We start from the raw sequence: 23,022 nt of genomic DNA, 5'->3' as shown, positions 1-23,022 counted from the left end.
AAACTGTGTCTGTGAGCATCTGTACTTTATCTCAGTTTATTTTGTACATCCCTTAGCAACATGTATCCTAAGTAATTGCTCCTTAACTTTATGCCATTTCAGCTGACCTATGACCACTTTACTTTCAGATAGCGGAGGAAATCTGTAGTATTTAATTTTCAAGCCAAGCATTCACTGTGCCTTCTGCAAAGTTGACTGTATATGTCCATGTATTGAGGAACTTCTAAGATCACCAACAATATAAGTCTAGAATGCTTTCTTTAACTTTATCAAGTCTCCATTCTACTAATAATTCTATCAGTCTACCACATTTAATACTTAAATGCCATCTAGTCCTCAGAAACAATCCTAGGTCTCATTCCTATCTTTCCCTCCACTACAGTAGCCAAGAAGGGACAAATAAATGCAATGCAGATTATTCAAACCTGCATCATTTAAGCTTATTTATGAAACAATAAGAAATAACCCTGTATCAGACTGGTTGTAAGATTTTTTTTTTTTTAAATGCTGGAAAAATCCCAATGCCTTTTCTGCTGCACCCATTTAGAAGAACTCAAGTGTATTACCAGCTGGTCTGCTGATTCATTGGTTGATTGTGGGCAAGAGTCATTTAATGTCTCTGTGCTTTGCCAGATGATATTGGCCATCTATTCTCCACTCATTGATAAAATAGTGTTTTCTGAAGCACTTTGAACCCTACACAAGAAAGCACTTATTCAGCACCAATCAAAAAAAAGGCAAAATAAATATATTGTATTGGCAATTTGTTGAAAATAAAGAATTATACAACATGACTGGAAATATGAGTCACTAAGACCATGGTCCAGGTGACAAGTGTCTGCAGATTTGCAGACTGTGCCCATTTCCAGGTTTTTAAAAATAAAGGAGTTAGTTCTGGCAGTAAGATCATATACAAGCAGGAATTCTCATCAAAAATGTGGATAAAAACATGTAAGTACTAGACCATTAAGAAGGTGAGTTTGTAAGAGGAAAAATAATTAAAGCACTAAGAACTTAGTTATAAGAACTCAAACTTGCTTGAATATTTATCTTATTTTTATTTTTTATAAATCACACTCCTGTTTTAAATAGCTTTAGGGTGAAAGTAAAAACAACAACAAAAAATGTACTTAAATTTTATTACTAAAAAAGCAACATCCAGAAAGTAAAGTGATTAATACCATAAAGAAAAACCAATAGGTCAATGTTGTGTGAGCTGAGAAAAACCAGCCTCAAGACAAAAATAAAATAAACTGTATGAAAAATATGCCAAATAATCCAGTTCTCACATTAATTATACAAGCAGATTTTTCAAACATTAGATACCAGAATTTAAAAATCAATTTGTTTATTCACATTATATAGTATTCTATGTGCTTTTTGGCTAGGTCATATGATCATGTGTAATTTTGAGCCTACTTGGTAACAAAAAAGGAATAAACAACTAACTTGTAAGAAAAACCCATCCTCACTGAGTCAGAGTAAACAGCATTCCCAACGAGAATTTAGGAGACCTGAGTTTTACTTGTGGCAAACCATTTATAACTTCTCTGGACAGTTTTTCATCCACAAAAGATGAAGAATTTGGTGATAATCACTTGAAATTTTGTTCTTTCCAATAATTAAGAAAAGGAAGATTATAGAAAGTACTCATTAACTATGATGAAGGATAAATGTGTAGTTTTCTAAAACATGTCTGTTTCTGGCGGTGCTGGGTGTTGGTTATTGCTCGAGCTTTCTCTAGTTGTGGTGAGTGGGGGCTTCTCATTGTGGTGGCTTCTCTGTTTGCAGAGCAGGGGCTCCAGGTCGCATGGGCTTCAGCAGTTGCAGTTCTCAGGCTCTCGACCACGGGCCCAGTAGTTGTTGCCCACAGGCTTAGTTACCCTGAGGCATGTGGGATCTACCCGGACCAGGGATCAAACCCATGTCCACTGCATTGGCAGGCAGATTCTTTACCCTGAGTTACCAGGGAAGCCCAAATATGTAGATTTTGTGTCTGCGGCACTTACATCAAAGGGATTGGGTGGATATGAAAGCAACAAAGAACAGCAATCTCTACCAACTCCATCAAAACAAGAACTGATAGGAGGCTTCCACATCAGCAATGTGCTGAAAGAAAACATTCACCCTGAAAAATGAACATCCAAGTTAAAATTTCCTATACTTGGCCAGAAAGTAAAATCACAACTAATCACTATCAAAACCTGACTGGTAGGATTCCACTGGAAGAGCATTTTTCTCTTTAAAAACTTACGTTCTCCAGTATTACTTTCTCTTCTGTCCTCCATTCAATGACTAATCCAGGCATCATCAGAAAAAAAAAAAAAAGTAGAAAGAAAAAGCAAGGAATATCCAGAAGGATAAATTTGGTGTACTTTGGATATGACATATTAACACATGTAGATTTTTAATACTCCATTGGTTAAAACAATGAAAATGTTTACTCATTCTGCTATGAGTCAATATAAGTTAATAAATCTTTCCTTTCGACCACATTAAAACTCTTAAAACACACTGTTGTAAGTCAGGTCAGAGAGGAAATTACTTAACTCCTCAGGAAACCAAGGCACAAAATCATTTAATGATAATTTCAATAGATTTCTAGAAAAGCTATGACTTTAATCAAAATACAAGATCATACTTCTACCTTCTACCCAACGCTTGAGGCACTATGCCTTGTAGGTTAAAAGATTTTAAAAAGCAATGTTAACTCATATCTTCAAGAGAATTCCAAAAATATTAGTTCCATAATGTCTATTTACATCCAAAAGCCCTTTCTTACTTAATATTATTAATAGACTCATCTAGAGTCATAATTCATCTGATGAGCCAGTTAATTATTAATTTTCATACATCATTTCATTTCCTTAGGCTACATTTAGCCTTTGTTACATTTTCCATTCCTTTTATGCCACAAGCATTTCTTACCCTGCACAGAAAACCTGATAATGAGACACAAAACACTGGTCAGCAAACAAATCGCCCCTGAGCTGACTTCTTATATATACATATAAACCATCTAAAATAGAGTTTTTATTGATTCCTTTTATTTTTCCCCTTCGGGTTAATGATTGTATAATTTCATTAACGTTGCCTTTTCAACATTGCTGCCTTGATCACTAATAGGTCTGTGCTATTCCCATGGGTTTCTCTAGTTACAGCTTTGTAGCCAGAAGAATATAGAAATGAAAAGCCTACTGATAGGTAATATAAGTTATTCTCATGCACGGCTGCAGTGTAAAGCACATTTTGCAATTCAATCAAGGACAGATAGAGCTGAATGTTCTTAGATCCCAGGAGTTCATTTTAATAAGCAGAATGTACCTTGTCCTAACACAGGTGACTGACTCCTCAGAAAAGATTGTATAAACAAAAACCAATCGTGTAAGTCATTTTATTGGCAACAATATAAACACAGCTATATTAGATGTCACCAATAAATCAAAATTACTCTTGTCTGCAATTTTAACAACAGAAAAGTGCAAACATGTGCCTGTGAAGCTGGAGGATATTATAGAGGAAATGCACTGGATGTGTACAATATCATTTCTCTAAATTGAAAGTATATTAAGTAACCAGCACAAAGTATAGCTGATCATTTCTGTGGTTTCATAACTTTATACAGTGAGACTGACAGACTCACAGAATTTACAACAGAAGTTACACAGAAACAGAGCTGGAATGATTCCACGTCATTAGGATGTGGAGTGAAAAGTCAAGGAGGTTACACCTGGTAGTTAGTACATATAGACCACATGGCCACTTGGGCACTCCCAAGGTCTAATATAGGTAATGTAAGAATATTAACATATTTATTTTGAATACTAAGATGTTTAGCTATTACTCAAACAATATAATCACCATTAAAATAAAATTAAAGAGGTTTAGCTTTGAGTTATACCATACTTCAATTAAAAGTACGAAGACAAATCAGTGTTCCCTTCAGAAATTCAAACCATTCTACCAAAGACCACTCAAAAAAGACAATATAATGAACTTATGGATCCCATTTAATAGAATTCTTGACATTGTTTTATCTGTGATTCCAACTCTTTGCTACTGAATTAGAGATAAACATTTTAACTTTTTATATAAAATTTTCTCAAAAATAAAAATAATCTTCCCCTAAGTTTATGGAGTAAAATATCTGGCAGTGCCTTTTTAATCATATGAGTGGCTATGATACTAAAAATGTGGATAGTAAATATGGACAGGACACTGAGGAAAAAAAGGAAGGGAGAGGGAGAAGAGGAACAGAAAGGAGGAGGGAGAGGGAAGGGGAAAGCATGGGGGAAAACATGACCAAATCTAATGCAGGAATTTATTCTGTAGTTAGTTAATCCTAACTTAAAAATCGTAAGCAGCATTGAAAACCTTCGAAACAATGCTGCTGCTGCTGCTGCTAAGTCGCTTCAGTCGTGTCCGACTCTGTGAGACCCCAGAGATGGCAGCCCACCAGGCTCCCCCATCCCTGGGATTCTCCAGGCAAGAACACTGGAGTGGGTTGCCATTTCCTTCTCCAATGCATGAAAGTGAAAAGTGAAAGTGAAGTCGCTCAGTTGTGTCTGACTCTTAGCGACCCCACGGACTGCAGCCTACCAGGCTCCTCCGTCCATGGGATTTTCCAGGCAGGAGTACTGGAGTTGGGTGCCATTGCCTTCTCCGTCGAAACAATGCTAGTGATTATAAATTTCTAGAAGTTCAGACCTTCAGGAAAATATTGCTGGAGGACAATATTAGAAGTTCAATAACCTTTCTTAGAATCTACTTTTTACACTTCAGTGCATCTATGCAACTCTCATATCCCCCTAACTTATTAAATGTCACTACTTTTAGTAGTAGTTACCTACAAGTGTTTCATTGACTTTGCCTCAGTCACGAATTCACCAATGAGTACAGCAAATTCTAGAAAAGCATGACCCTACCAAAAGAAGCAAAAGAGAGGGGGATAGTTAGGGATTCCATTAGTCATTTGCAAAAAAAAAAAAAAACACACACACACACACACACAAAATGAGAACAAACTTGAAATGAAAAGGATTTTTAAGACAAACATAGGTAAGTTCAGAAAGGCATCATGCCCTGGCCAAAGCATTGGTCCAAGTTGAATATGGGCTGTAAGTTCAGATCTATGTTTAACAAAGTATTGTTTCTAAAGTACTGTTTTTCAAATTGGTCAAAATCCACTGGTGAGCCCTGAAATCAATTATTTAATGGAGAAACATTTTTTAATGAAATAGAACTGACTAGAGTAAAACAGCAGCAGAATAAAACAGAAGTTATCAATGTGCATCAAATATATTAATGGTTAAGAATCGTTTCATTTCAGAGATTTGCAGGTGTATATGTCTGCATATCTACATGCACAGTGCTCTGGGTAAGATAAAAAAATATATATTTTCTGGTGCGTTACAGACAAAAAACACATAAAAGCTACTGTTATAAAAGCATTGAGACTATCTGCCAGCCCAGGTACCTACCAAAAAAATCTGTAGAAACAGACAGAATTAAACAGCCAAAATAAAACAGACCCCATAATATAGCTGTAATGAAGAGAAAATCTAAATGTTTGACATTTTTAGCTTTATGGAAAATAAGAATTAAATAGCACAAAGCTATACTCCTACCGGGGCTTCTCTGGAAACTCAGATGGTAAAGAATTTGCCTGCAATACAAGAGACCCCACTTCAACCCCTGGGTCAGGAAGAGCCCCTGGAGAAGGGAACGGCTACCCACTCTAGTATTCTTGCCTGGAGAATTCCATAAACAGAGGAGCCTAGGAGGCTACAGTCCATGGGGTCACAAAGAGTCAGACATGACTGAGCGACGAACACGCACACTCCTACCGCTGTTATCTTTCACTTTGCCTTTTATTTAGTATCAATTGATCAGTTGTGCTCTACAAATACCAGTTAACCGACTGACTGACAGAATCAGAGATCACGATGATTGACAATTTTATATCTTCCTTGTTGCAAGGGGTAGGTAACCTTCCCTAAAATAAAACTTCAATTTTACAATGTGAAAGGGGGCGGGGGGAGTTTAAATTACCTGTCCTTAAGAACTGAGTTTTTTTGAAACGTGTTCTTATGAGTTAACATAAGATCCTATGAGGAGGAATTTGAAATGGAAAAATGAACACATTCCCAATGATGTCACCACTGAATTAATTACCTGAATTGCAAAAAGTGAATACCACATGGCCATGGTTTGAGACACAAAGGCTTCTTCAGAAATATAAAAGAAAAGTAACTGGCTGGAGATTTTTATTTAAAAAAAAAAAATCCATTTTCACACAAGGAGATACATAGGTTGTAAAATATGGCAAATTAAAGTGCATTCTTGGTCACCTAGTGTACATAAATAATTACTCAGTCATGTGAATAGCTATTTGCAAAGCTAAAACTCACAATTCTTTCAAAGGGGTAATAAACATCTATCTATGGAAGATTCTAGAAATAAACTTAATTTAGCACTCATTAAACAAAATATTCAAGTATATTAAATTATCCCTATCACATGTATAATTGAGTGATTTCTTTCCTTCAGTGTAGTTAGTTATTGCTGAAAAGTAACCAGTGTAACTATTTTTAGCTGTTGGTAGACAGAAGTTTAATACAAGTTAAATTATGTTCACTGACATCACTGCAGAAGTATGAACGTCCGCAACAATGACTAGGCCCTTAACCAATATGACAACATATTTATTTAAAAAAAAAAAAAGAAGCCCTACATGAATGACTCAGTCAGTTACAGACAGAAGTGGAATCTATTGGTCATACTGCAAAGGTTGGGAAAACATTAATCCATTTCTTCACACACAGGAATAACAAGAAATCATACATAACCCTAGCATCTGATTAATTTTCTGTGTACAGTATCCAGCAGGCCTAGAAACAAAACTTCATAGATCTGGCTTAGAGCTTCAGAAATAACCGACTCTGAGAAAGTCTGATCTTTTTATCAAGGAGCCTGGAACAGGGGCTGATCTTGCACTGTAATCCTATCTGCTCATCTGGAGTTCAGCAAGACTTGGTGCACCCAAAGGAATGTGCAGTTGTTCCCATTCTTGGCCTAAAGAAATCATGTCAGACACGATTAGCCCCACACCAGCTTTCTTTACTTCAAGTCTGTGCTCAACTACTTAGAGCCTTCATTATCTCAGTTTTACAACTCAGTCTCCTGATTTTGTTCCCAAAGTAGAACATGGTTGGATCCTTGTTTCTGTTCATTCTATACACTGTCTTTGAATCCACCTGAGTGGTCCTTCCCTTCCTCCCTTCTTCTGCCCTCTCCTTCCCCAAATCCAGATTCTAGTCACCTTCCAGGCCCACCTTGGGCTTTCTCTGATCCTCTCTTAATCTACCTCTATCACTGATCTGTAAAATGGTGAGGATTGTACTATTGCACCTAGTTCATAGCATTACAGAACATTAAATGAGATGATGCATGTTACTTGTTTAGCCCAGTGCCTGGTACCTAGAAGGATGTGATAAATGTTGACTATTTCACTCTATACACATCTCCTTTAACATTCATAACTTTCCACATTGCCTTATAGTTATTTGCCTGTGTTTCACCTTCCTGTCTAAATTCTAATTTCATTAAGTTTTGGTACTCTGTATAATTTATCAAGCTCTCTCCAGTCCTTATAGGTACATAAATTACCTGATATACCTATGTATTTATATTTTTCACACTACATATGTGATATATATTGACTTTTCATATACATTTATGCACATATATTTATTGTACTTGTATTTATCATATTGTACTGGCTATTTATACTGAAAATTATCACATAAATCAATATATAATTATATACTTATATATTCATATCCTATATTTATAATGTATTGCCTGAATAAATATAGTCTAAGTAAGGTGTGACCATAAACCCTAAGCTCTGTGTCTTGTGGAACCAGTTTAATTACAGTTGTGTGCTTCCTGGTCTATTCCTCCTCGTCTATTCCTTTCTCTATTAGAACAAAGCAGCATAAAAAGTCTATCCCACTCTTCTGAACAGGCATATTATTCTTGTCTTTATCTTGGCATACCCGTGAACAATGAAAAATCCTAGCTGAAAGCCACAAAATAAATACAGTCACTTCAGTACTGAGACCAGGCATTTTTTTGTCATGGGGGTTGTTGGTCCTAACAGAGAGACTGCCAAATGCATTTTGGGTTGTCATGGTGGAAGTTGCTCCTCAGCATTCTCCTGGCTCACCCTAAGCTGGCTTCACTTTATGGTTTCACTCATATCTGTTTAGTCTCCCTAATCAGACGGTCATTAGGATAGAGAACAGGGCTTCTGTTTCATTAGTGTTTTTCCTTAACTCTATCATATTAAGTAATGCCTGAACAACTAATTTCTGCAAGCCAAATTGTTTCCCTAAACTTTAAAGGGGAGTCCAAATTATTTGACCTACTAAAAGGCTATTATATCAGCAAAAGAAGTCAAACTCAGGAGTGCATGTTGAATTACCCCACTTACATAAGGCATAAAAAATGGGCAAAATTATTACATCTGTTAGAAGCTAAGGCAGTCATTACTCTTGAGGAGAACACAGTGGCTGCAAGAGATGGGGGAAGACAGTAATGAGAAGAAAGTAAGAGTCAAGTTTCTAGGGTATTGGTAATGTTCTATTTGTTCAGTTGTGTTCAGTTTAATCAAACTATGTATTAATGTCATTTTAAAGACTTTACTGTAAATTTAACCCTCCTGGAAAGCATAAGGCAGCACAGTTTTATTGCACAGATTTTCTATATGCCATTTGTTTGTGTTTTTATTTTCAGTCCTGAGCCTATGACCCAACTAAACTTTGAGGAAAGTTAAATGTCAAGTCTTGCATTTCAGCATTCTTCATAATAATCTCTACAGAAAATAATTATAGAAACACAGAAAATGATTTCTTCAAGGAAGAGAATGTGCATAGGATGCCACTTACTGAATTCTCTCCCTCAAGAATCCTCATATATTCTGGAAGAACTACAAATTAACATTCCAACTCGAGATCAATAACTACAATATGAGAGAGACAACACCAGAAAGAATGTCATCAAATTAATTTACTAGCAGAAAAGAATACTGAGAAAAAAAAGACGGAGAACACTAAGCTATCTTCTGAAATGACGGAAAGACCACTTTCTGCCATATAAATCAGTCGTGTCCGACTCTGTGCGACCCCAGAGACAGCAGCCCACCAGGCTCCCCCATTCCTGGGATTCTCCAGGCAAGAACACTGGAGTGGGTTGCCATTTCCTTCTCCAATGCATGAAAGTGAAAAGTGAAAGTGAAGTCGCTTAGTCATGTCTGACTCCTAGCGACCCCATGGACTGCAGCCTACCAGGCTCCTCTGTCCATGGCATTTTCCAGGCAAGAGTACTGGAGTGGAGTGCCATTGCCTTCTCCGTAAATGAAGGCAAGGCTAGTACAAAACATAATTTGCTGCTATTTAACCTCCCCACACTGCCTATTTTGGCCTAATAGGAATGTCACCCGTTAGGTGGACCCTGGAGTCCATCCCTCTCCCCAAAAAAGTTGTTTTTTCTATTCAGAATCATGATCACTTCCTCCCAAGAACATCATCTGACCCCAAGTACTCAATATCCAACATACCCACTACTATTAAGGAACTTGGATGAGATCAGGGACCAGCCACAAGATGCTCTCTAAAACTGGCTTAATGTGAACCAAGGGGAGAGGGAGTTAGAGCAGCAATTAGATTTAGCTATTCACACTGAAAGATTACTGAGTCCTCTGAGCAACAAAGGAAAGGACTTCAACTACCAATAAGGAAAGGAATTTGAAAGTGACTGGAAAAGAAATCCCCCATTCTTCCTTTTCAAGGTAATGTTAGTGCTAGTCTGGCTACACAGACGACTAGTGAAAACATATGAAAATTGTAATGCGTTCAAAGGTGATCCTTAAACTTCAACAGCTCCCAACTGCAAATATAACATCTAATATGACACACTCCTGTTTCTAAATGGCTTCAAACACTCATTGTGGCAGATCTTTTTTCTACAAACTTTTGCAGGTTGCACCTGTTTCACACTTCACCTTAAGAAAACTTGGAAGAGGAAGAAAAGAAGGAATGAGAAAATTTAAACCAAAACAAATCAATCTTTTACCAAAAAAAAAAAAAGTTTCCCCATTTATGTAAAAAAGGAGGTCCAGTGGGGATATGCTACACAGAGGGAAACAGACGTCTGGCTAACTCCCAAGGCAGAAATCATGACTCATCAAAGCTTTCAGAACGGGCAGAATGAGACTGCATTTGTCTTGAGTTCACCTTCAGGCCAAGAAATGCTCTCTGAACTGGGAAACTTGAGTGCTGAGACTGTGACAACTGGCTCTGAAGCCTGGGGCAAAACTCCTGAAAGTCTCTGGGCCTCAGTTTCCTCATCTGTAGGTGATCACCAAGATCCCCATCTAGCCTTATGGTCTTTACTTGAATTCCCTCTTTCCACAACCTAAAGGGAACTGGTCCACTGGGGGGAGCTGCAGAACATTCCTCTCCTCAAACTCCAGAGCCCCAGGCCCAAACTCAGGAGAGATGCTAAGTCCTGGAAATAGGTGGGGAGAGAGTGCAAATCCCTCTTCTACGTAAGAGGGGTCCGCAAGTCTCGAATTTCCGGAAGTACCCTCCACTTCTGCCCTGGGTTTAGATACTGCTGGGACGACGGCCCAGATGATGCCCCCGGGAAAGCGTAGTAAGGGGGTGAGGAATACCAAGCGGGTGGTGAGGGGTGAAGAAGAGCATGAGGCAGGGCAGGAGACGGCAGCCTTTATCAGTTCATGACCCACGCCGCACCCCCCCCCACCCCCGCCCCATCTTGGCCCGCGGGGATTCAAGGCCCGCGCCCCTGGGCTCTCTGGCAAGGATCGAGGGGCGGGTCTGGGGCTGAGGCGACTGAGCCCTGCTTGGGATGCGCTGCTGCGACCCCGTTACTCCTTGGCCGCCTCTGCCCCTAACCCTCGGCCTTGTCCGCAAGCGAGCGCAGCAAAACAAAACAAACTCGTTCAGGCTTCCTGTTGTGCAACGCAGTCCCGAGTAAGTCGGGGCCGAATGCGCGCCGCCGACGTCGGCGACTGCAAAGCCGAAGAGGCAGAAACCAGCGCGCTGCCCAGCCCAAGCCGAAATTCGGAGGGAGCCGCAGCCCTGCTCGCCGCTCCCGGGAGTGCACGTCCCCGCGCCGCACGCCCTGCGTGGCCCAGAGCCCGCACCGAGCTAGCGTCCTAATAATCCTTGTTCTTTCACTTCTTGCCTCTTAGACACCCCCAAGAAGTCGAGCGTGCGACCCGGGAAACCAGAGACGACCTTTCAGAAAGTTTCTCCCTACAGGTACCTAATTGAATCATCCATAGGATGACAAATCCGTCAGGGCCAAGTTTTCCAGACACTTGGGTGACTTCCTCATCACCGAAGTGACTTGTCGGCTCCAGTGAGTAAGTTGGAAGTGTCGCTCCAGGCAAGGTGTGTGTTTAGGAGAAAGCCGGCTGCTCACTCACGCTTTCCAGAAAGCGGCCTCGGGCGACTTCAAAATACACACAGGGTCATTTATAGGGACTGGAGTCTTGCGCAGGACAAAGTCCCTGAGACTGAGACATTTTCCAAACAGTGCTGACATTTTGTCGAGCCCTATAAAAATGTAAACGCGAGGTGACGAACCTGGTGGGGAGTGTGAGAGTCTGAATCTGCGCAGTTTGCGGTGTGGGTTATAGTTCTAGTTACAAGACCTGGCAGCTGCGAGTCGCTGGACCCGTCCCCACAAGGAGTTAATGTATCCCCTTACCGGAGGACCTCTGGGCAATAGGGAGAGACAGCGAATTGGGTGAGACACAGCATGGAAAACAGCCTTCGTTAGAGCTCCACAAGCACGTGGAACTGGAAAGAGGGAGAGAGACCTCATGTCAACCCATCAATTCCCACTTCTCCCAAGTTTCCCTTCAGGAGGGACTCATGGGTGGCGTGCGCGACCATGCCCTTGCGTACCGTAACTTGCCCTAAGTTTGTAGCCTTCTGGACCCTCTAGTTTAGAAGAAAAGCCCAAAACAAAAAGTCTTCCTAAATAGAAAAACTTTAAAACCTTGTTGATTTCCTTTCCCTCTTCTACTTTCAATGCTTTTAGGCAACTGACAAGAACACAGCTTGATTCCTAATTGAGAATCGCTATCTCAGTAAACAGATCATTTAGAGAATATGGGTGTTGGGGTGCCCGCATTCTTAAACCACGCCAGCAGCTCAGAGTGTAAATATTTCTAATCCCTAGTTTGTATCTCTGAGCGTTGTAACTCCCCCACTCTCAAGCGCCCGGCTTCTCTCAACTCGCCTACTAGCAAAGTTCCTATGGCATCCACTTACCAGGTAACCCGGGATTTCCACAACAAAGCCTGGCGTGCGGGTCCCTTCCCCCGGCCAGCCTGAGCGAGTGACAGCGGGCAGCCAAAGCTGGCGAGTAGAAACTTGGGGCTCCAGCCCTTCAGCGCGCTCGCCTGGCTCTGCCTCCTTCGGAAATGAAAACTCCCATCCAAGCCGGGGGACAGAGCGCCGAAACCCGGCCCAAGTGCAGTGTGTGCGCGCGCGTGTGCTAGGGCAGTAGCGTTAGGGGGAGGAGGAGGCAGGCAGAAGTGGGGTGGCTGTACCCTCGGCATCAGCTCATTCTGCCGCTTCCCCCTCCCTCTACCCCCCCGCGCGCGCACACACACGCACACAAAGCAAATAATATCTTTAAAAAGTTGAGTTTCGGCTTTGTGCCTCACGCGTCTTGCTCATCCTTGCCTTGGGCCTGGGGTGCGTCTGGGGGCCGGTTCGGGATGCTGGCTAATTGCTTTCGGCGGGTTCCGTCAGGGGAACGCTGGTGCGAGCCTAGACGGCCGCGGGCAGCGAACCTGGCTGCGGGGAGGGGCAGTGGTGGCGGCCCCAGCTCTGGTGCCCGTGCGCGCAGCGCTCTGGGCTGCCCTGGCGGCGCAGTGTGGACGCGGCTGCAGGAGAGGGGAAGGGGGAAGAGAGAGGGAGAGGGGGAGGGAGGGAGGAGGCGGCCTGGGAGGAGAGTGGATGTGTGTGCGGCCGCGAAGGCCGGCCTGTAGCCAGCTGCTTCCTGAGTGTGAGCGCGGGAGGGGGAAGGAGGGGCGGGCTCGCTGGTCACCAGGCTGGCCAATTCGAAGGCCGAGTCTGTGTCTCCCTCTCGACACGACCAAGCACACAGTCCTTTCCGTGCCCCTGGGAGTCAAAGAACTCCAGAACTGGCTAACAGCCGGGAGACACTTCACCTTCTTATTGGGCCTTATTTGTTGAACTGGCTCGTTCTTTTTTTAACGTGTAAAAGTGTCAGCATTTCGACAAGAGTTGATGTCAAAGCATAAACAAGTTTAAAAAAAAATTCAATAGTAAAATGGAGAGAAAAACTAAAAAGTGAAAAAATGGCTAAAGAGCCTTTCTAATATACGATTGGATGCATATAACTTTGAAAATGGATGAATGAAGATGCCTTTGGCAACTTTTTAAAGTAAAGAATAGGCAGACAAGAGAGGAAGGTGATGAAAGTGTTACAAGGATGTAAAATTGTAAATACAGACTGCTAGGAATAGAGGCACATTCCCTGTGTATGTTGCATCTACAGAGTGGACCATTCTTAAGAATTGAACATCCTCAGCTTCATACCCTACCTATGAAGTGACCCCAGCACTTCTGCGTGATTTGGTCAGAATCCTCAAGAGGCTGTCCCCAGAAAGCCAACTATTAATGGTCCCCTACATGTACTGCCACAGATGCACAGATTTCCATCTTGGGAGTCAATGTATGTAAAGCACAGGATATTTTCCAGTTAGACCCGTCTACAGTGAGAATATTATTCACCCTCGTGAATAAAATGAATGAGGGTATCTAAAGACACTTAGATTGCCACCACTCCTTATATTCTATTCCAGGGCTCTCACTGAAATATAAATTACCATTCACGTGGTAGATGCTATGATCAAGATAAAAGCCCTCAAGTATGCAAATGATTTACCAAAGATTGTTGATAATTTTCATTTATCTTACTTCAGAAATAATATTACTAGAGTTGGTCTGTATCCAAGATATGAAGTCACCAAAAAGTCCAGTTTTCACAATATTTCCTATGTCTCACTACGATCTGCTTTTCAAGATTCTCTTCAGGGAAGGCTTTTTTTTTTCTCCCCCCTTTGACAAAGTCACAGACTCATCAGAATATTAATCACCAGAATATCTGTCAGCAGAAGTGGAGGCAGTAAAATAAAGCAATAAGTTCTTAGGATATATCATTTTGTCAGTTTTCCAGTTTCTCCCCCTGTTCTTCCTCTCCTTTTAAATACAAGTATCCAAGCCCAAGATGGCAATAGATGGGTTCAACCACACACAAGAAAAGAAAATACTCATAAAATGAAGCATGCAGCAACATCACAAAAACAAAGAAACCAAGTGATGGAAGTTGCCATGACTATTCCATTGTGGCTAGTTATTGCAACATGCCTGACATTCACATACAAACTCTTCCTCATTAACTCCAGCCTTCAGGAGCAGAGCAAGATGGGAACACTGACCTTTCAATGCATCATGGGAAATACTCTTCATCCAGATTTGTGTACTGTACTTACTGCTCCCCAGGAACAAGACAAGCCTCAGTGGAGGCTGCAAAAAAAAAAAAACAAAAAAAAACTTTTCCAACGTACCTCAAATATCATTTAAAATACAATGGTTTTATGCATGTAATTATATCCTAGGGGCTTGAAGAAGCTTCCAAAACTTCCAAATTGATGGGAATAGCTTTGCTGGGAGAGAAAAATATAATGCTACACCCTATTTTAATCGATGGCTCATGAGAATAAAACACTGGGAAAGTTATGAGTCATCAACCTGGAGATTCCCGAAATTCTCTTCACTTATAAGAACCTGAGGGTACAAATGTCATTTTTTATTTAGGTGGGATTTTCAAAAGCTTCTACAATTCCTAAGACATTTACCACTAAATAGGTACAATGCTTTGGTTGATTTTCTTTTTTATTGCCAGTAAGGGAGATCTACAATGTCCTTACATTCCATCAGTTCAGATCAGTTCAGTCCCTCGGTCCTGTCTGACTCTTTGAGACCCCGTGGACTGCAGCATGCCAGGCTTCCCTGTCCATTACCAACTCCCGGAGCTTGCTCAAACTCATGTCCATTGAGTCGGTGATGCCATCCAACCATTTCATGCTCTGTCATCCCCTTCTCCTCCTGCCTTAAATCTTTCCCAGCATCAGGGTATTTTCCAGTGAGTCAGTTCTTCCCATCAGGTGGCCAAAGGATTGGAGTTTCAGCTTCAGCATCAGTCCTTGCAATGAAGATTCAGAACTGATTTCCTTTAGATTGACTGGTTTGATCTCCTTGCAGTCCAAGAGACTCTCGAGAGTATTCTCCAACACCACAGTTCAAAAGCATCAATTCTTTGGCCCTCAGCTTTCTTTAGAATCCAACTCTCACATCCCTATATGACTACTGGAAAAACCATAGCTTTGATTAGATAGACCTTTGTTAGCAAAGTAATGTCTCTGCTTTATAATATGCTAGGTTGGTCATAGCTTTCCTTACAAGGAGCAAGCCTCTTTTAATTTCATGGCTACAGTCACCATCTGCAGTGATTTTGGAGCCCAAGAGAATAAAGTCTCTCACTGTTTCCTTTGTTTTGCCATCTATTTGCCATGAAGTGATGGGACCAGATGCCATGATCTTAGTTTTTTGAATGTTGAGTTTTTAACCAGCTTTTTCACTCTCCTCTTTTACTTTCAAGAGGCTCTTTAGTTCCTCTTTGCTTTCTACCATAAGGGTGGTGTCATCTGCACATCTGAGGTTACTGATATTTCTTCCTGCAATCTTGCTTCCAGCTTGGGCTTCTTCCAGCCTGGCATTTCATATGATGTACTCTTTATATAAGTTAAATGAGCAAAGTGACAATATACAGCACTGATGAACTCCTTTCCCAATTTGGAACCAGTCTGTTGTTCCATGCCTGGTTCTAACTGTTGCTTTTTGACCTGCATACAGATTTCTCAAGAGGCAGGTAAGGTAGTCTGGTATTCCCATCTCTTGAAGAATTTTCCACAGTTTGTTGTGATCCACACAGTCAAAGGCTTTGACATAGTGGATAAAGCAGAGGTAGATGTTTTTCTGGAACTCTCTTGCTTTTTCAATGATTCAATGGATGTTGGCAATTTGATCTCTGGTCCCTCGGCCTTTTCTAAATCCAGCTTGAACATCTGGAAGTTCATGACTCCACATACTGTTGAAGCCTGGCTTGGAGAATTTTGAGCATTACTTTGCTAGCTTGTGAGATGAGTGCAAACGTGTGGTAGTTTGGACATTACTTAGCATTGCCTTTCTTTGGGATTGGAATGAAAACTGACCTTTTCCAGTCCTTGGTCACTGCTGAGTTTTCCAAATTTGCTGGCATATTGAGTGTAGCACTTTCAAAAGCATCATCTTTTAGGATTTGAAATAGCTCAGCTGGAATTTCATCACTTCCACTAACTTTGTTCATAGTGATGCTTTCTAAGCCCCACTTGACTTCGCATTCCAGGATCTCTGTCTCTAGGTGCGAGATCACACCATCATGGTTTTCTGGGTCATGAAGATCTTTTTTGTACAGTTCTTCTGTGTATTGTTGCCACCTCTTCTTAATATCTTCTGCTTCTATTAGGTCCATACCATTTCTGTCCTTTATTGTGCCCATCTTTGCATAAAATGTTCCCTTGGTATCTAATTTTCCTGAAGAGATCTCTAGTCTTTCCCATTTTATTGTTTTCCTCTATTTCGTTGCATTGTTCACTTAAGAAGGCTTTCTTATCTCTCCTTGCTATTCTTTGGACCTCTGTTTTCACATGAGTATATCTTTTCTTTTCTCTTTGCCTTTAGTCTCCCTTCTTTTCTCAGCTATTTTTAAGGCCTCCTCAGACAACCATTTTGCCTTTTTGCATTTCTTTTTTCTTGGGGATGGTCTTGATCACTGCCTCTTGTACAATGTCATGAACCTCTATCCATAGTTCTTCAGGCACTCTATCAGATCTAATCTTTTGAATCTATTTGTCACTTCCACTGTCTAATCATAAGGAATTTGATTTAGGTCATACCCAAATGGTCTAGTGGTTTTCCCTACTTTTTTCAATTTAAGTCTGAATTTGCCAATAAGGATTTTATGATCTGAGCCTTAGTCAGCTCCTGGTCTTGTTTTTGCTGACTGTATAGAGCTTCTCCATCTTTGGCTGCAAAGAATATAATAAATCTGATTTCGGTATTGACCATCTGGTGATGTCCATGTGTAGAGTCATCTCTTTTGTTGTTGGAAGAGGGTGTTTGCCATGACCAGTGCACTCTCTTTTGAAAACTGTTAGAATTTGCCCTGCTTCATTTAGTACTCCAAGGCCAAATTTGCCTGTTACTCTAGGTATCTCTTGACCTCCTACTTTTGCATTCCAGTTCCCAATGATGAAAAGGACATCTATTTTGGGTGTTAGGTATAGAAGGTTTCGAGTGTCTTCATAGAACTGTTGAACTTCAGCTTCTTCAGTATTACTGGTTGGTGCATAGACTTGGATTACTGGGATGTTGAATGGTTTGCCTTGGAATCGAACAGAGATCATTCTGTTGTTTTTGAGATTGCACCAAAGTACTGCATTTCTGACTCTTTTTTGACTATGAGAGCTACTCCGTTTCTTCTAAGGGATATATTCCCTGGGATATAGTAAAAATACAGTGTTCCAAATACAACCATGGAGTGACTCAGAATGAGATAAGTGCCTCTTCTGGACTGAACTGATCAGCAGGAACTGGGGAGGGAAGAATAATGAGATGGTGGAAAAGGAAATAGTTGCAATTCAAAAATGACACTCTTCTTTCTCTATGAGCTCTCCATTGTGTTTAGAAATCATACCATGGTAGCCTTTCAGCCAGATAAGTGTGAACAACATCCCAGCTGTATCTGTCCTCTCTGGAGTCCTCAGTTGCCTGCATCTCCCCAGCTGACTCGGCGCAGCTGACTCGGCAGACGGGGACCTGCTGCCAGCTCAAGTCCAGTTCTCTTTCATTTGAGAAATACTTAATGAGCACCTACTCTGTCCCAGGACTGGGGCAAAGGAATTACACATGTAGACATTGTACATGGAAGATGTTACATAAAGCATTTTGCCCAGGGCCTGAGAAATAGCAAACAAACAGGGGCTCTTTACAGATATTATCTCATCGAAGTAATCATATGAGATGGCCACTGGCAGTCTCCTATTTAGGAGTAAGAAAGCTGGAAGCTTGTTGTTGTTGTTGAGCTTTTTATTTCATGGCAGTTAAGCTATTCTGAATTTGCTGCATGTTTAATGCATCATGCTGCTGTGCTTAGTCGCTCAGTTGTGTCCGACTCTTTGAGACCACATGGACTGTAGCCCGCCAGGCTCCTCTGGCCATGGGGATTCTCCAGGCAAGAATACTCAGTGGGTTTCCATGCCCTCCTCCATGGGATCTTTCCAACCCAGGGATCGAACCCAGGTCTCCGGCACTGCAGGCGGATTCTTCACCATCTGAGCCACCAGGGAAGCAGTTAATGAAAGTAGGACACAGATCTGGGTTGCCAGTCTAAAAGCCCCAAGACCTTTCAACACTGCTACCTTACACAATAACTATGCATGCTATTTGAATGTGTATAAAATACACTGCAGGTGTATAAGTAAAAGACATCTTGTAATCAGTGTCACACAAGCACAACTGAGTGTGGAGGAGGAAGGAATAATTTCCTACTACAGAACACTGAATAAGTAGCTTGGCTGTTTCAGCTGGACTTCAAAGAATGGGTAGAGAATTGATAAACAAGAACATTTCAAGAGAAGGAATCAGCATCAGAAAGGACATAAAAAAGCAGAGTCCAGTGTATCTGCTCACACAAAGCTAGAGTACAAAATAGGAGCATTTACAGTCTCAGTGATGTGGTAGTGGAGCAGAGTAGACTCCGGAGGGAACATCCTGACTGCAGAGCTTCAGGAGAGCTACTATTTGCGTCAGTCTGAGTGATCTGACAGCAAAGCATTTATAAACTTGCAAAGAACTATGATCAGATTCCTACTCCTGTAAAGTGTCTATAGAGAGTTTTAACTCCGAAATGCAGATAAGTTAAGCTAACAACACCAGTGATAGTATGCATAACTATTAAAACACACACACACACACACACGAGCTGGTAAGAGTCCAGTTATATAGAAATACAGTGGAAAAAGTCAGTGTTTGCCAACTTAAAGAGGGGAACTAAATGTGTAAGATGAAAAATTTCCACTTTCTAAGTGAGTAGTACAAATAATGGAATGTTATCAGTGCTTGATATCCTAATAAAGCTTTTAAGTTGATCTTTCTATTACTTTTGCCACAAATATAGTTAGCCCAGACTCTCCTGCTTATACATCAGTGATATAATTTTTAAAAATTATTATTTATATTCATTAAGTTCATAGCATCATGCCTTTTCTCCTTTCTAAGGCCAAAACTATAAGTCAGAGTCTAAAATGTATCATTCCACACACAACTGACCAAAATGCGCAATATTTTACTCTATACAATGTCTCTCCATCTTTTTTTACTGGTGAAATTTTTCTTCTATTTTTGTACAAGCCCAATTGAGATGCATCTAATACTCTACAAAGGCTTACAGGATATTTCTTGACATATTACTAAGGTATATCTACAGTTTACCGAAATAAAAATAAATTCATAGATATACACAATATTTCACAGGCAGCCAGTTTCCTGTGGCAGTTTCCAGTTTCACTTAATATTCAAACTGGCCACTTATATATAGTATTATAAAATTAATTACCTCATCATGATGCTATCTTATCCATAACTGCCTTCTGTAAGTACCTTATAAATAGACAGAATTTACATTACTTTATAAGCCCTTCATGGTCTAACAATAGTGCTGGGCATTAGTAATTAATGCTAATTGAAAGTATGAATTAATGAGGAGGTAAAAGAATGGCTCCCCTACTTTCAGAGATGGTGAAGAGCACTAACCATTGCCTTTGTGTATATGCACAATCATTTCAATACTCCAAAAGCGTCCAAACACCTGTCATTCTCTTTCTGTGCCCCCAGGCTCTTCACTGAGAATTGAAGATTAAAATATTATTTCCTGTTTCTTGGGGAAAATAATTCCGTCTCTGTGCAATGCTTAGAATGAGCAGGGTGAGCCTCGCCCTCCAATGACAAGATGATCCTTCCCTATCTGACACCCCACTACCTCCTTAACGTGATTCCAAATCATGTCATTTGCATCACACACTGAAATCTTCTTCCAAAAATTATTTGTACTAAATTATGGGGAGTAAAAAAAGAGGGAAAGATGTAATGAGGGTGCAGAGAGGAAGATGCGAGGAAATGAAAAGGGCAGGACAGCATTAGGATACCATCAGGATAACGAAGAACAATGAATGAGCTTTGGGTAGAATTAAGCTCTGAAAAGAAAGTGATTCTGTAGATTTTCAGACTTCTCCTTTACCCACTTCAAGTTCCAAATACCCTTGCAGAGTAGCTTGAACACATTTGGAATTTTCTAAAAATTCTAAACCCGTATGATGCTGAAGCATTCAGAAGGTTTTCACATGTATAAATACTTCTATCCCCTTTTAATCCTGTAGAGAAGGAAGAAGTGTAATTTTATTATCCACTGGACAAATAACCAATTTCTCCCCAAAGTAGACCTAACTTAGGCAAGGATGTTGACCTACTTCAGGCTGGAAACACTATTTCAAGGTCATTATCAGCATTAGCTCACTTAATTCTCACAACATCCCAAAGAGATAAGATCTAGCACAACTGCCATTTTATAAATGAGGAAACAAGCAGAGAGGCATGACATCTTCCTAGTGTCACCCAGCTCCTAGAGGGATGGCCAGACTTCAAAGAGAAAGATTCTCTCACATTAACCATTACTCTGTTACCCTTTCAGAGCTGAGAGTCCTGCTTCCAACATACATTTATTTGTTCATTCACTGGGGAAGGGTGGTGTGTTAGAAGGAGGATGGACTTTGGAATCAGAAAACCTAGAAATTCTAACTTCACTACTTACTGGGAGAACTTGAGCTAGTTCCTGAGCAACTGGGGACCTCAGTTCAACTACATGAGTTATTGCAAAGACCAAATGGGAACTGCAACACTGACCAGCACACATGTGCAACCAGGGGCTTCCTCTATTGGTAAGGGACAGAGTTTCAGACCTTCAGGGGAAATGAACCCCAGTCCCAGCTCCAGGAATGGGCTGGATGACTCTGAGAGAAATCTTCCTCCCCTGGTTAAAGTGAATTGCTCATAAATTCATACACAAGCCAATCAATGCATGACATGACATTCATCTGACAAAAGGATAGGTTCATTGATGAGCATGTGACTCAGTTTAGGTTCTTGAGATGTTCTCATGGGAGGAAGTTTCTTTGGTATGGTAGCTTCTAAGGAGCCACTTGGAAAGGTGACTTTTCCTCTTCTATGTGTTGAGAAGAGACAGAGGTGAAGCTGTCTTCCTCTCAGCCTACAGAAAGAGCTGATACTCTGTGGATGGCAGAGTGGAAAAGGCTGCAGAAAACAGGGGCCAGACCTGATCTCCATCTGACCACTGGACTATTTCATTTGTAGGAGCCAGTAGATCCCTTTTATTTGTTAAACAAATAGCTGACACCAAGTCATAGAAATATCTACAGTCTTCTATAAGGCACCATGGAGAGTACAAAGATAAGCAAGACAAACTTAAAGGCACTTACTATTTAGTAATTGCTTCCCTGATAGCTCAGTTGGTAAAGAATCCACCTGCAATGCATGAGACCCCAGTTCCATTCCTGGGACCGGAAGATTCACTGGAGAAGGGATAGGCTACCCACTCCAGTATTCTTCGGCTTCCCTTTTGGCTCAGCTGGTAAAGAATCCACCTGCAGTGTGGGAGACCTGGGTTCAATCCCTGGGTTGGGAAGATCCCCTGGAGAAGGGAAAGGCTACCCACTCCAGTATTCTGGCCTGGAGAATTTCATGGACTGTATAGTCCATGGAGTTGCAAAGAGTTGGATATGACTGAGTGACTTTCACTTTCACCTAATAATTAAATAGTTTTGTGATATAATTTTTTTAAAAGTTATAACTTATGCTGTTTTCAAGATCCTATGCTATTTTTTCAGTATAATATTAAGCAAGAAACATCCCACTTCCCTAATAATTGCACAAGGCCCCCTTTCAGAACAACTGGTCAACTTCTAGGGACCAGATAGAGTAAGCATATCAATTTCGTTGTCAGACAACTGATAGGAAAAACCAGGCCATTTTTACATGTTCTCAGTTACTGATTAACAAATGTAGTCTCACAACTCAGCACCTAATAGGAAAGATATGTATTCCCAAATTCCTATAGAAACTTGACTTTATCTCATTCCCAAATAAAACATAGCCAAGATTTTCCTGGAATTACATTTAGAAATAAAAACATTTGTATCCAGGCATCTCTGAGTCCCACTCATTTCTGTCACTGTTGTTATTAATATTAATCCTACCTTAGGAAGTTTCCGTTTAGCCTGGAACACACCTTTTAGCCTGGAACCCCCTTGCTTTTCTGTCTTCTACATTCATAACCAAATGTCATTTAAAACTCAGCTATAGATACCATTTGGATTTGTTGGCAAAAGCAGCAGGAGCAGAGAGTCCTTAAGTTCTAGATTGAATTAAGGGCTCAGTAGTTAGTTTGAACTTGATAATAACAATGTTATTTCAACAGGCTACATAGGTCAGAAATGTTCTTCCTATCACTGCTTTCTTTTTTCCCATCAAAAAATGGACATTAGGGAGAAAGTGAGGGAATTTTCTGGCAGTCCGGTGGTTAGGACTCTGAACTTTCACTGCTGAGGGCCCAGGTTCAATCCCTGGTTGTGGAACTAAGATCCCACAAGCCTCACAGTGAGGTTAAAAAAGAGAGAGAGAGAAAGTAAGAGTGGCAAGTTATAAGCCATTAGCA

At 40.8% G+C, this 23,022-nt stretch overlaps 1 protein-coding gene across 4 annotated transcripts in view; it reads right to left on the bottom strand.

The window, feature by feature from the left end:
* Nucleotides 1–13,085, bottom strand: part of GLIS3 (GLIS family zinc finger 3) — a 504,978-nt gene extending 491,893 nt beyond the window's left edge. The window contains exons 1-2 of one of the 4 annotated variants that reach the window (XM_059889439.1): nt 12,372–12,459; nt 567–696 (exon numbers count right to left, since the gene is read on the bottom strand). Coding sequence is in view for 1 of the 4 variants with exons in the window: in XM_024996132.2 (XP_024851900.1) it covers nt 12,372–12,661 (290 nt within the window). In the remaining 3 variants the exon portion in view is untranslated. Of the gene's footprint in view, nt 1–566; nt 697–12,371 lie in introns of all 4 variants that reach the window. The other 3 variants (XM_024996132.2, XM_002689612.6, XM_024996131.2) reach the window with 3 other exon arrangements.
* Nucleotides 13,086–23,022: the final 9,937 nt, after the last annotated feature.

The sequence above is a fragment of the Bos taurus genome, chromosome 8 (assembly GCF_002263795.3).
Source record: "Bos taurus isolate L1 Dominette 01449 registration number 42190680 breed Hereford chromosome 8, ARS-UCD2.0, whole genome shotgun sequence".
Classification (NCBI taxonomy): Eukaryota; Metazoa; Chordata; class Mammalia; order Artiodactyla; family Bovidae; genus Bos; species Bos taurus.
The sequence above is the reverse complement of the archived record's forward strand: the minus strand, read 5'-3'. Positions and strand labels throughout refer to the sequence as shown.